Below are 13,779 nucleotides of genomic sequence, written 5' to 3'. Positions count from 1 at the left end.
AACCTGATTATGGCCTTCTGTTAAATCCTTGTAAAACTCATTACTGCTCTTGTACAGAGCAGTAAGTTGTTCTTTAAGAGAAGCCTAATGTGTTTCTGCTTCACTGAACAGATTAACCAAAATAAGCTGCCCATGCGGTCGGTAGACCCACGTGTGATTTCCAGAGGCCCGGACTTCACGCCAGCGTTTGCAGATTTTGGCCGACAGATTCCAGGAGGCAGGGGAGCACCGGTTCGTCCCAACTTCCATATTCTCACACTCATACAAAAAAAAATATATATGGAGTTTTGTTTAATTACTACAGTACGTCAATTATTATGCTCTTGAGATCTTTAATTTAGCTACAATTTATTACTTCACCCACAAATTAAAAGTATTTCCAATTTACATTCCCTGCACTACGCTCCAACGAAAATCTATTTTCGTGAATATTATGCATGAGTAGTAATACAAAAATCAGAGAAACATGAGCCTTAACTAAATGAGATGTAAAATTAACATTTAAAACTATTATTTATCAAAACATTTTTTATAAGTATGTGCATATGAATCATCAGACGGATACACAGAAATTAATATCAGCTGCTCACCTTTATCTTACTCCGAACTCGTATTTTTCCTCAACACACAAAAGGAGACATTTAGCATTTATGAGCGGTTTGTCGCACATTCCTTTACTGATCTCTCACTGCCATAAATGTATAGTACAATAAGTCATTTGTTATGCTCTCTATCTTAAATGTTATTAAATTCTAATACTTCACATACAAATAAAAGCATTTTCAATTTATATTACTTTAGATACGTTCTTAAACACCTATTATTTCTGCCTGTACTACATGATTATTTCTGTTCCCTCAGCTGCTGAATGTTGGCCTGCGTCGCCCAACTGGACGCAAGATCATCACAAACGTGTCGGTGAATAATGAGGTGCAGCTGAAGACAACAGAGAATGCCTGGAAACCTGGCTTGAAGCGGGACAATGTCATTGACGATTCAGAGACCCAGAGATCTCAGGTCTTCCTGCACTTTCACTCCGTCTGGAACCATATACATATTTCAGATGCCTTATTTTGCAGTACAAAGAAAGCATGTTGTGGTATCCAGATGTTCAGCTATGATTGAATAATTTATTACATCATTACTTTCTCTAATATGGAGAGGAAATGGAGCGATTGATTGTTGCCTTGGAGGACATTCAGTAATGTGTTCATCTATATTTTTACAGGAGCTTTTCCGAAAAGTGCGTAGTATTCTCAACAAATTGACGCCACAGATGTTCAACCAGCTGATGAAGCAGGTGACTGACCTCACCATCGACACGGAGGAGCGGCTCAAGGGTGTCATAGATCTGGTTTTTGAGAAAGCCATTGATGAACCCAGCTTCTCTGTGGCCTATGGCAATATGTGCAGCTGTCTGGCCACGGTGAGTCAGACTTTCCATTAAAACTGGGGTCTGTTCGAAATGATCAATGATATACAAGTTTAGTAGATCACTGATTAATTATTTAAATGTTTATTTGTGATTTTGGGAGCAAATTGAAATTGGAAACTATGTGTGTTTAGTTTGGTGAGTGCACGTCTAAATTAGTCACATGTGTTTGTAGTTAAAAGTGCCCATGACGGATAAGCCCAGCAACACTGTGAATTTCCGGAAGCTTCTTCTGAATCGCTGCCAGAAGGAGTTTGAAAAGGACAAAGTGGATGACGATGCCTTCGAAAAGAAACACAGGGAGCTGGAGGCAGCTACCTCAGTAAGTCCTGCAGCACCAAAAGTATCACTAAAACTGTTCTTAAATGGATCACAGGCCATTCAAATTGCCTTGATGTAATTGCCTAGAATAACATGTGATATGAGAAGGTTTCTTAGAATTATTTGTGTGGATTTAAATGGCCTGCAAAACATTTTCAGCAATTATATTCCATACATTTTCTTTTTTCTTTACTAATGATAAGGTATATCTTTAAAAAAATGAATGGTACATGATAGGGGTGTAACGGTTCACAAAATTCACGGTTTGGTTCGGGTAATTGGTTACGTCGCAATGTTGGAAATATGTCTGTTTTAAACCATGAAGGTGAGCCAATGGATGTTGCACAAGCAACGTGCAAACTTTTGCAAGAGTTATGCCGGTGAATGTCTTAATCTCAGTCAATTCACTATAAGCAGAAAGTGAAAGTAAAAACAGAATGACGGGGTAATGACAGAGCTTTCGGCATCTAACGCCACATATTCTCTCAGAGACGACGAGAGACGAATCTACTTCAACATATGCTGATAGTGGTATACAGCTGTTTTCATTTATTCCCTTAATATTTCTCTTGTGGCCAGTACAAAGTGAAAACAAATGTGAAGAAATGTATTTCGTGTTAAACAGGTTGTTTTTGAAAGTCAGTGCTTGAATTAAAAGCTTTTTATTTCATTGATTTTTATTGATGACTGCAGTGTTAATATTTTGATTATAGGCCTATAGTTCATTGTATAATAGACCTGTTTTAAAAGACCTTTTTTAAAAAAAAAACAAAATAACATTTTAACCGAGTAAATAGCCTAATCTTTTGTTATCCTCACAGCGCGTCAGTTATGTGGTAATTACTGCGGGGCAAATTAATTGTAATTTTAATTTAATAAAAGTAACTTCATAATAATAATAATAGGCCTAAATTAATAAAAATAAGAATGTAACAGGTATACATTAAGAGAAAATGCCAAATCCTCTTAATAGTACCAGTAATGGATGTTTTTGACAATATCTCTGGCTATCGTCGATACAAGATCATTGTCTTTCGATGCACCCCAACAAGGGGAGGTTATCACTGGGCAGACAGCATGTTGCCTGTTATGTCATTTGGGCTGCCTTGTTGAGCATAGCCGCACTGAGTACATTATATTTCAAACACTTTAAGCTCTTTTATTTTCCAAATGTAATAGGATTAGTGCAACGAATCGTCCGGTTTGTAATGCGTACTGAACTGAAAGCCTCGTACCAAACAGTTCAATACGAATACGTGTATCGTTACACCCCTAGTACATGATCCTTAACTCAAATATAAAATTAGTATTTAAAATTATTTGTGTACTGTACATTATTTTTTACAATTATATGCATATGAATAGTTAGTTACTGTCATCGACCCTCATTTTACTCTGATCTCATATTATTTTTACCGTAAAAGCAGTCAATATAAGTCTTGTGCTGTTTTTAAGTCTATATTAAAAGTCTTTGTGTAGCGTTGTGATTCTGAAATTCTCAATTCTGAAAATCTTGTCAGTATGACAATTCACCCTATGTATTTTCTAAATGTATTATTTTATTTCTCAGACTTCTCAAAAAAAAGAATTTTTCAACCAAAATACTTTTTGAGGGCCATAATATTTGACTGATGCATGATGTGTTTTGACTGCTTTAGCGGGTTTTTTAAAAAAAAAAAATACATACAATATAGATATGTTACAACAGGTGAACGTCGAAAAAAAAAGATGCTTGAGTAGCGATACATAAAATTTGACATTTTGAGAGGCAAATTGTTGCTAGCCTTACTATGACTGATTTGATTGATCAACTGAGGACATGACACTATAAACAGTGTACCGAGTTGAGTTACCCAAATTTAATTGCGAAACCTTAGTTTCAGTTTAAGGATGAAAACTTTAATTTTGGTTTTGGTGTTTCATCACATCACTACTTCTGTCTGGTGACGTATGCCAGATTTCTCCAGTCATTTAGTCTGCTTAAACTCCACCCTTTTCTGACAATCCACTGCTAGCTCACATTTAGATCTGCCTTCATCCAATCAACAACCAATGAATTGAACCAAGTCCTCCCGCTACATTTTTTGCTTTTTAGATGGTCCGTTTCTTTCGGAAAGAGGTCACAATACAGAAGAAAAGGTCATGTCATTTCCGTTAAATCACAATTAAATTCACAAATATAAAACAAATTCCAAATTACAGTGTTACATTTTTTGCAATTAAATTGTATCAATTTAATCAAAGAAATAAAGACTGAAAACTCAATATTAAAAGTTACTATAAGGGCTTCTGAAAATAATCTCCATTTGTAGTCTGGGTGCTTCAATTCTTCATAAGCAAAAAGATGCAGATTTTACTGCAGCGGACACTGCGATCATTTCTGACTTGTCCTCCTCTCTTTCATTCTCACTTTCAGGCTAGCGAGCGGGAAAGGCTGCAGGAAGAGCTGGAAGAGGCGAAAGATAAGGCCCGCAGACGCTCCATTGGCAACATCAAGTTCATCGGTGAGCTCTTCAAGCTGCGGATGCTGACAGAGGCCATCATGCACGACTGCGTGGTGAAGTTGCTGAAAAACCACGATGAGGAGTCGCTGGAGTGCCTGTGCAGGCTGCTCACAACTATTGGCAAGGACCTGGACTTTGAGAAAGCTAAGGTCAGCGTTTATCCTAATCGGGAGGATGTCCTATATAATGGGCATTAAGAATAACTGTCCTTCTAATCTGTTAATTGCTACTGCAGCCCATGTAAATGCATAGAGACTCTTGTGCAAAGAGATTTCATATGCAAAGAAATCTATGTGTTGGCCATTCTTTGCACTGCAGTGGTGGAGTTCTGCAAAAACTAGTATTCTTTGGCCTCTCACATCCACAGAGCCTCGTTTATGTCATCTGCTGTTTGGAAACAAATCCCAAATGAGTCATTTTAATGTGCTCTGCTTCCAAAACTCACTTTGGATTCAGCTGAGAACTGTGAGGGTGGTGCCTAATGCACTTGAATGGGTAGTTCATCCAAAACTTTTTACTTTAATTAAAGGCAAATGTCAATTCATGTCAGCAAAGAAGTCCATTATATAGTATATGGGGGTCTATTGATGTTTTCAAGTCTTTCAACTTTTTGAAGCTTGTGAATCTTATTCACAGTATTAATCTTATTCCTTTTTAGCCACGAATGGATCAGTATTTTAACCAGATGGAGAAGATCGTAAAGGAGAGAAAAACTTCATCACGCATTCGGTTCATGCTGCAGGACATTATTGACCTGCGATTGGTGAGTTCTGTTATTCGTTTGTTTTGGAACGGTGATCAAAGGAACCTTTTCAGTAACCTGAGCAACCAAACGTACAACATTTAGTTTGAAACTCATAAAATAAAGACAAATGTACAAGATTATGTCATTAAGATCTATTTGTGAGAGGGAATGAATTAACTACTTCTCAAAAAGCTTAAACTCAAGCATGTGTTTAGTTTGTCAATTTTAACTGTGATATCATGCTTACATGTATACGCTATTGTTCAAATGTTTTGAGGTCAGTAAGATTTGTATTTGAATTTTTTTTTTTAAATAAGTCTCTTATGCTCATCAAGGCTGCATTTATTTGATCACAAATATAGTAAAAATAGTATTGTTGTGGAATATTATTTCAGTTTTACCTGTTTTCTATTTTAATTTATTTTAAAATGTAATTTATTCCTGTAATGGCAAAGCTGAATTTTCATCAGTCATTACTCCAGTCTCAGTGTCACATGATCCTTTATTATCACAGTTCTGCTTAATATTTTGTGGAAACCATATATACATTTTTTCAGGATGCTGGAATGGAATGGAATGGAACGGAATGTTCAAAAGAACAGCATTTATTTTAAAATAGTTTCTTTAAAAAAAAAAACTAATACATTTTTAATACATAATACAATTTAATGGTAAATAGGACATTAAGAAATTAACGAACATTTATTTTGTACAATATTTATTCAAAATATAATGAAATTGAGATAAATAATTGTTTAGCCATTGACCAATTTGTAGGTAGGGATGTGATCCTTCTGTTAATCGGCCAAGTAGACACTCAAAATAGTTAATATTTTTTAATAATATTTATGAACCCTGTTGTTGAACTTTATATAGGGTGAGTACTTTGAATATTTTTTCTTCCCTCATTTCAGCACAATTGGGTGTCTCGGAGAGCTGACCTTGGCCCCAAGACTATTGAGCAGATCCATAAAGAGGCAAAGTTGGAGGAGCAGGAGGAACAGAGGAAGGTCCACCAGCAACTGCTGTCCAAGGACAACAAGAGGAGACCAGGTCAGAAAGAGACTTCTGCTGTAGGCTAATCCTCTTTACAGCTTACTCAGTCCTGTGGGCCTCCTTTCCTTTTTTCACTCTCTGATGAAGCAGCTGTACTCTGTTCCAACCGTTCTTTCTCTTCGTGTTGCAGTGGTGCAGAGAGAGGAGACCTGGAGCACTGTGCCTATGACTAAGAACAGCAGAACAATAGACCCCACTAAGATTCCCAAGATCTCAAAGGTAAAGTCCAGATGTCAAACTAAAAACACATTTTCTTTCTAGTCACGTCTTGAGATGGCTAGCATAATGGTGTTTTAGAAAAAGAGATTCTGCATCTGCCGTTCTGCATTTTTTCCATACTCCCCCATGATCTGTTTGGAAGTAAGGAAGCTGCATCTTTATGTAAACAATTGATCTTATCAGCTGAATCACACTTATGGAGGTTGTGCAAACTACACCTTGCTCCATGTTATTGATTGTGCTTTGCAGAGTGCTGCTTTAAAGCATGCCGACATAAAGCTTTTCACCTAAAAATATATATTTATGAAGATAAATTTGATATATATATTATTTAATGCATTCATTCATTCATTTTATGAAAAAAACTTTTTGACAAATTTTCCAGTTAAAAACAAAAAAGAAAAATAAGTAAAAAAAATTTACTTCTGAATCTGGATGTGCTAAACAATATATTTTCATATTTTGTGAAGAACTATTCTACTAATTGGTCTTAACTGGAGGCCCTGTATAACAACGCTTGATTTGTCTGACAGCTAAAGCACAGCATAAGCACAATTAAAACACTACCGCAAAACACATCTGGACTAAAACAAAAAAGATCTGGATGAACTTTCTAGCCCTGTTGGCAAATCTCTTGTTGTAAGCATAAATATAACAATATTAATGGTGTTAAAAGAAGTTTTAACAGGAAACAAATCAAAAATATTAAGAAACATTTTTTTTTTGCTTAGCATGGTTACAAGTATGATAATTAACTGTTTGACTCAACAGCTCCACCTGATGGTTCTTCTATTTCCTTGTGTAGTAGCATCTTAGTATCTCATTGATTCTTAATTGTGATTCTGGGGATCTGCAGTGCTGATCATTTTGTCCCTTTTCTTACAGACCAAGTGCAGTTCATAACTGCTAATTTGAATCATGTCTGTAGATCCCCCAGACGAAGATTAAGAAACACTAATCTATATGAATGCATGAGTAAATATAACATGATCTTACTAAAAACTGGGTGTGGGTGGGGTTTTTCTCAGCCAACGATAGATGAGAAGATTCAGCTGGGACCGAGAGCTCAGGTGAACTGGATGAAGGGCAGCAGTGGAGGGGCTGGAGCCAAGGCCAGTGAGTCAGGTAAAGAAGACTGTTTTAGTCAGACGTGGGTTGCTGGCTCTTGTCAGTTCTGGCTGTTTTATAGTTTATGTAGGATTTTCTGGCTCTATACTTTGTTTACTAATGTAAAATTGATCTCCTTCTTTTTTTTTCCCCTGTATCACACCCTTTTTCTTTTAGATGTCTCTCGTCCCAGTGCCAGTTTAAATCGTTACTCACCCCTGCAACCCTCAGCGTCCCCGGCCTCCTCTTTACCCTCTGCATCCCCAGATTTTGATGCCAGGAGAGTTCTCAGCAGGTATTGTACGCATGTAAAATATAGTCATTGAGAAGGAGAAGGCACCTTTTCATTAATACATTTCGTCTGTGTTAATCAAAATTGTATATATCTAAATATGTATTGGACATATTTCTGAATGCAAGAACACACCTCACTCATTCTGAGCTGCCCTATTATTAATATTAGAAGCTTTATAACTATTATTATTATACCTTACTATACCCTTATAACTAATATTTGAATAATTATTCAATTATACAATACATTCAAATGAACATACAGTAATAATTAAACAAATTTTTGCAAATTTTTAAATAAAAATATTATTTCATTTGTAATGAATTGAAGGAAAACACTTACATTTGGAGATTCATGAATGTGTGTTTTTGTGTGTTTGTGAATTTTTCAGTCGAGGAAGCTCAGGACGAGAACGTAATGACAAGCCTTTGAGTACGGGTCCCGCTCGGACAGGGCCCATCACATTGGGTAGCAGCAATAAGGAGGCTCCTGAGGAGTCAGTCCAGGAAGTGTCCCGCAGAGACTCGAATGCCTCTGACACGCCCAAGCTGCCCGCCAGCACTGCAGACAAAAGCAGACTGGAGCGTAGCCAATCCAGGGAGTCTGGTGAGCCGCATGGATCCTCTCGCGCACATTATAATGATGCACAAGAAATGATGGTGAAATACATAAAGAGAATCCAACATTAAAGGCTGTCTCTCATTGCAGCTGTTAAACTTGAAGTACTGTCAGGACCCTCTCCAGATAAGCCTACATTAACAGAAGAGGACATGGAGAGGCGGTCCAAGTCCATTATTGATGAGTTTTTGCACATTAATGATTACAAGGTTCGTGCCAATTTTTTTTTTTATCACCAAACATGCCACTTATAATACCGTATATTCCAGTCCAGAATGGCAGTAGAGGGTTTTCTAAGCATAGTACACTTGTGATGCAGGAGGCAGTGCAGTGTGTGGAGGAACTAGAGCAACCTGCCATGCTCTATGTGTTTGTGCGGGTGGGTGTGGAGTCCACGCTGGAGAGGAGTCAGATCACGCGAGACCATATGGGTCAGCTGCTCTACCAGCTCCTGCAGGCTGGAATCCTCCACAAACTTCAGTTCTTTAAAGGGTGAGATTGCAGTACTTGCAGAAATGCAGAAGAAAACTGTTTCTTATAGTCTTTGCATTGGTTATGTTATGTGTGCTAGGGCTGTGCAATTAATTGAAATTCAGTTTCAAATTAAAATTTGGCCTCCAACAATTTTGAAAATGCAATAATCAAGATAAAACGATTATTGCGCTCCATTCCTCCCCCTTTCCAGCGCTGCTCTTTCACTCCTCCATAAAAGGCCGTTTTCACGTGTAAATCAGTAAAATCATGTAACGTGACTTTTGCAAAATGGGACGCGAGTTATCAAATCGTGAGTTATCAAAGTTGATTAGATTTAGTAATGTTTTTAAAAGCGCGAAAGAGAACTTGCGCTGTTCCTCGGGAGGCTTGCACCCAGAGACGGAACAGAACATGGCCATGTAAAGTCATCTTTTAGCTGAATGTATGCGCCTAAACGGTCAAATACACGAAAAATGATTATTCACGTAAACCCTCGTCGGCTATGTGCACGTATAAATAAACGTAAATAGAGACTGAAAATACATGTGTAACAGTAAATTGGATCCGTGCGGCTCTTAAAGTGACAGCAGCCTGATATTCCTGCTGCGACTGCTTAATATTAATCAAACAACAAAAGACAAAATCACTTTTCACAGAAGGTCTTTTGTAGCTTTAATAAGAAACAAAGGAAGTTTCATTCTTACAGTGAAGACTATGCTGTTTTATTTTACATTTGATTATTCAATTTCTTTTTTTTCAAATATGTTTTTTATTCAGTCATCCAATAACCTTACAATAATCACAAGTTCCAGGATTAATTTTCTTATATGCACAAAAAATTACAAAAAACCCACATTAAATGTAATCCCCCTTCCCCAGCCTGTTAATATACAATACAGTGACATTCAAAAAACTTTTAAGTTACAATACATTGCATAAAGGAATAGAATTGCTCTTGAGGTAACAGAAAAAAGGGTCCAAATCTTGTGAAATTGTCCAATGTTGCCTTTTAAAAGATATCTGGTTCGTTCCAAGTGCAGAGTAGATATCAGTTCCTCAAGCCATAGTTTGGCAGCAGGAGGATTAACCTTTTTCCAGAACAGTAATAACAGTTTCTTGGCTGTTATCAAACAGTACGTAAGGAATTTCTGTTTAGCACTGTTCAATGAACATGTATAATTAGAATGTCCTAATATAATGAGCACAGGGTCTGGATCAAAGTTTACATTAAGGGCATCATTATTCAATTTCTATAGTAGGCTGTTAACTGAATACTTTATACTTGCATTAAAAAAATGTGGTTATATGGCCCACTAATGATCGTGTTAAATAATCGTGATTACAATATTGACAAAATAATTGTGATTATGATTTTTGTCATAACCGAACAGCCCTAATGTGTACTTTTGAATTTTGTTCCAAAATGTAGTAAGTAGCCTTGCTATCCATTGTCTATTAAGGTAGCATGAGGCGATGACCCTTTTTAATTTCAGTGTATTACTGATGCTGACATTTTTTGTTGACATAATTTTAACGATACCATTGTCAATACTACATTCAAAACAATGTAATCTTTCAAAATCAGCTCAAGCCAACTTTTAAAAAAAATTGTTGTATCCAATTTTGGGATTTGAATATATTTGTTTCTTCCCTCAGGTTCTCTGAAACTCTTGAATTAGCAGATGATATGGCCATTGATATTCCCCATATATGGCTGTACCTTGCGGAGCTGGTGACCCCTGTGCTTCGAGAGGGGGGAATCTCTATGAGAGAATTATTTAGGTGAGGTTTCACCCAGCAGGCACTTGCCACAGAGTTATTGAACTCGTCAGTACACGTGTTTTATTTGCTTATTTTGTTTCTGCAGTGAATTTAGCAAACCATTACTCCCTGTGGGAAGAGCTGGGATATTATTTTCTGAAATATTGCACCTTCTATGCAAACAAATGGTAAGCTGAAAGATTCTAATCAAACATTTTGTTTGTATTGCCACAATACAACAATGTAACATTTGTTAGTGTGAGAATTTTGGAAATGATTAGATTGTGTGTTTGCAGAGCCATAGGAAAGTGGGATCATTATGGAGGGACTCTGGATTGAGCTGGGCAGATTTTATACCTGAAACGGAGGATGTGCACAGCTTTATAACAGAACATGTGAGCCTTCATTTACATCCTGTTAGATATCTAATATATGCTAACCATCGAAACTCACCTGTTAATCAGCTGTTCCACACTGAAGGAGTGATCGTAATTTACCTTCCAACAGAAACTAGACTTTACACTTTCTGACGGCTCAAACCCGACCGAGGCTGTCTCTAAGAGAACACTCTCGCCTGAGGAACTGAATAAGCAACTTGAAAAACTACTACTGGAGGACATGGCTGGTGATGAACGAATCTTTGACTGGGTTGAGGTAGATTTACTCTTTAGGCTTGTTTTATTATAGGATGTGAATAATCTTGTCATTGATGTGTGGTGGTGTATTACAGGCCAATCTAGATGAATCAGAAATGAGTTCACCTCCTTTCCTCAGAGCTTTAATGACTGCTGTGTGCAAGGCGGCAGTGAAAAGTAAGTGGCTTAGTATTTTTTTTTTTTACACAATAACAACAGAAAGCTGTTTTGGGTAGTGGAGTGTAATTTATTAAAGAAATGGCTAAGCCATATTTGTGGCCCTGGACCAAAAAACAGTTATAAGGGTCAATTTTTTAAATTGAGATTTATACATCACTTATACATCTGAAAGTTGAATAAATAAGCTTTCCATTGATGTATGGTTTGTTAGTATAGGACAATATTTGGCGGAGATACAACTATTTGAAAATCTGGAATCTGAGGGTGCAAAAAAATCAAAATATTGAGAAAATCACCTTTAAAGTTGTCCAAATGAAGTTCTTAGCAATGCATATTACTAATCTAAAAGTACATTTTGATATATTTACAATAGGAAATTTAAAATATCTTAATGGAATGTGATCTTTACTTAATGTCCTAATGATTTTTGGCATAAAAGAAAAGTCAATAATTTTGACCCATATAATGTATTTTTGGCTATTGCTACAAATATACCCCAGACTACTAAAACAACACAAAAAAGTGCAAAAATTACTAAAATTACTGCCATTTACGTTGTAATGAGACAGGTTTTGGGATTTTTAACAGCTAATGATTACTTGATGTACAAATAATATTTGTGAAAAATATAACATTTCATTTTCTTTCCCACATTAAACATAATTGTACAAAAATGTAAATAAATAAATAACAAACAAATATTAAAAGTTTGAAACGAAATAAATTCATAAATGCAATGAATAAATACAGAATGTATTAATATGTTATGCACATCAAATTATTAGGTATATTTATATAATAAAAATATATTTATACTATAAAATGAATACTATGGAAACTATAAATAATAAAAGTTGATCGTAACTGGATAGTAGTGGACATACAGTTAAGCAAATTTTTGCACTTTAGTTTGCAATGGCACAGGCACCTTGTGTTTGTCTTCTATGTGGTACAGTTTCAATTGCTAAAATGTCAAATACTCCAATCTTGTGTTTTCTGTCTGCAGCTGAGGGCTCCTCATACAAAGTGGATTTGTCCATAATCCAGAGGAGATTGCCTGTATTACACAAGTACCTTAACTCAGACACAGAGAGACAGTTGCAAGCACTTTACGCACTTCAAGCATTGATAGTAAAACTGGACCAGCCTGCTAGTGAGTAAAATTCCCATTTAGACACACAACACATGGAATATCTGTGTTATAAACGCTATTCTACAATGGATGTTATTTTTTTGTAATGTTGATATTTGAGTGATCACCACGAGATTAAAATCATGTTATTTTCTTAACATTTTTGCAGATTTGCTTCGGATGTTCTTTGACTGTTTGTATGATGAGGATGTGATATCTGAAGATGCTTTTTATAAGTGGGAGGTCAGTAAAGACCCCGCTGAACAGCAAGGGAAAGGTGTGGCCCTGAAATCAGTCACTGCCTTCTTCACGTGGCTACGCGAGGCAGAGGAGGAGTCAGAGGACAATTGACGAGGGGACAAATGGACACATTTGCCAACTAGTTATGAAGAGACAATAGTCGCTGAAACAATAACTGCATCAAATTAAAATGTAACATAACAAGCAACACATTATGCATCAGGATGGATGGAGTGCAGCAAGATTCGGAATGGTACGGTTCACTGACATACAGCGACCCTACGACAACTTACAATTGCTGGAGCACTAAACAAAATGTATTATTTATAGAAATGTTGCATTTAAGTTTTTTATTTTTTCTTTTGTTACTTTTTAAGAGGACTTTAATAATACAAAAATGCAACTATGAAATGAAACATAAGTTCAGACTCGTTAATTTATTTTTTTTTTAAGAACAGCATAAACAAAAGGGTATTTAACATTCGCGGACAGACACAACGAGCAGTTATCGGTGGATAGAGAAATAACAATGATAATTTTATTATTAATATAATGACAATAACAATGATTAAACAACTTCCATGATTTTCAAATAGTTGAAAAACAGTTTTGTTGGATGAGCACAGAGAAGACCTGGTCTGCGTTTAGTACATCAGTACTGAAGTGTTTAGTACATGTTTAAGGTTATTATCTCAATAACCATACCAAATGTTCCTCTGCTTTAGCTTGCTCTTTGTGAAACATTTAATCCGGCAGAAACTTGCAGGAACTATGCATTCAGGGGACTGCTGGGATCACATGACGAGAGCTCAGAATGGACATCAACGAGCAGATGGTGACGTGTACAAAACCACTAAGGAGATGTTGCTGAACCTAAAGTGCTTGTTATTCTTCATACTGATAGAGCAAATTTAAAGCTTGTAAATAAATTAAAGACAAAAAAGATTCATAAAAGTACAAAACCGTGGTGATGGTGTGCATTTTCTACGGTGTTGTCAGTGAAGCCTCTCTGGTTTTGTGTGACAATACACTGATTTTTCTGAAAGAAATCTCTTCTCAC

At 36.3% G+C, this 13,779-nt stretch overlaps 1 protein-coding gene across 2 annotated transcripts in view; it reads left to right on the top strand.

Moving 5' to 3' along the window:
• Positions 1–13,779, top strand: part of eif4g3b (eukaryotic translation initiation factor 4 gamma, 3b) — a 58,464-nt gene extending 44,685 nt beyond the window's left edge. Inside the window, exons 16-35 of one of the 2 annotated variants that reach the window (XM_058762772.1) lie at positions 112–231; positions 862–1,017; positions 1,229–1,426; positions 1,608–1,754; positions 4,170–4,406; positions 4,916–5,020; positions 5,917–6,055; positions 6,189–6,277; positions 7,306–7,402; positions 7,562–7,679; positions 8,071–8,285; positions 8,388–8,506; positions 8,617–8,789; positions 10,428–10,553; positions 10,639–10,720; positions 10,829–10,927; positions 11,040–11,186; positions 11,263–11,344; positions 12,354–12,500; positions 12,649–13,779. In XM_058762772.1, coding sequence (XP_058618755.1) covers positions 112–231; positions 862–1,017; positions 1,229–1,426; positions 1,608–1,754; positions 4,170–4,406; positions 4,916–5,020; positions 5,917–6,055; positions 6,189–6,277; positions 7,306–7,402; positions 7,562–7,679; positions 8,071–8,285; positions 8,388–8,506; positions 8,617–8,789; positions 10,428–10,553; positions 10,639–10,720; positions 10,829–10,927; positions 11,040–11,186; positions 11,263–11,344; positions 12,354–12,500; positions 12,649–12,830 — 2,778 coding nt within the window. In that variant the 3' untranslated portion in view covers positions 12,831–13,779. The remainder of the gene's footprint in view (positions 1–111; positions 232–861; positions 1,018–1,228; positions 1,427–1,607; positions 1,755–4,169; positions 4,407–4,915; positions 5,021–5,916; positions 6,056–6,188; positions 6,278–7,305; positions 7,403–7,561; positions 7,680–8,070; positions 8,286–8,387; positions 8,507–8,616; positions 8,790–10,427; positions 10,554–10,638; positions 10,721–10,828; positions 10,928–11,039; positions 11,187–11,262; positions 11,345–12,353; positions 12,501–12,648) is intronic. The other variant, XM_058762771.1, reaches the window with a different exon arrangement.

The sequence above is a fragment of the Onychostoma macrolepis genome, chromosome 23 (genome assembly GCF_012432095.1).
Source record: "Onychostoma macrolepis isolate SWU-2019 chromosome 23, ASM1243209v1, whole genome shotgun sequence".
NCBI classification, from domain to species: domain Eukaryota; kingdom Metazoa; phylum Chordata; class Actinopteri; order Cypriniformes; family Cyprinidae; genus Onychostoma; species Onychostoma macrolepis.
This window is presented reverse-complemented; position numbering and strand designations above follow the sequence as displayed.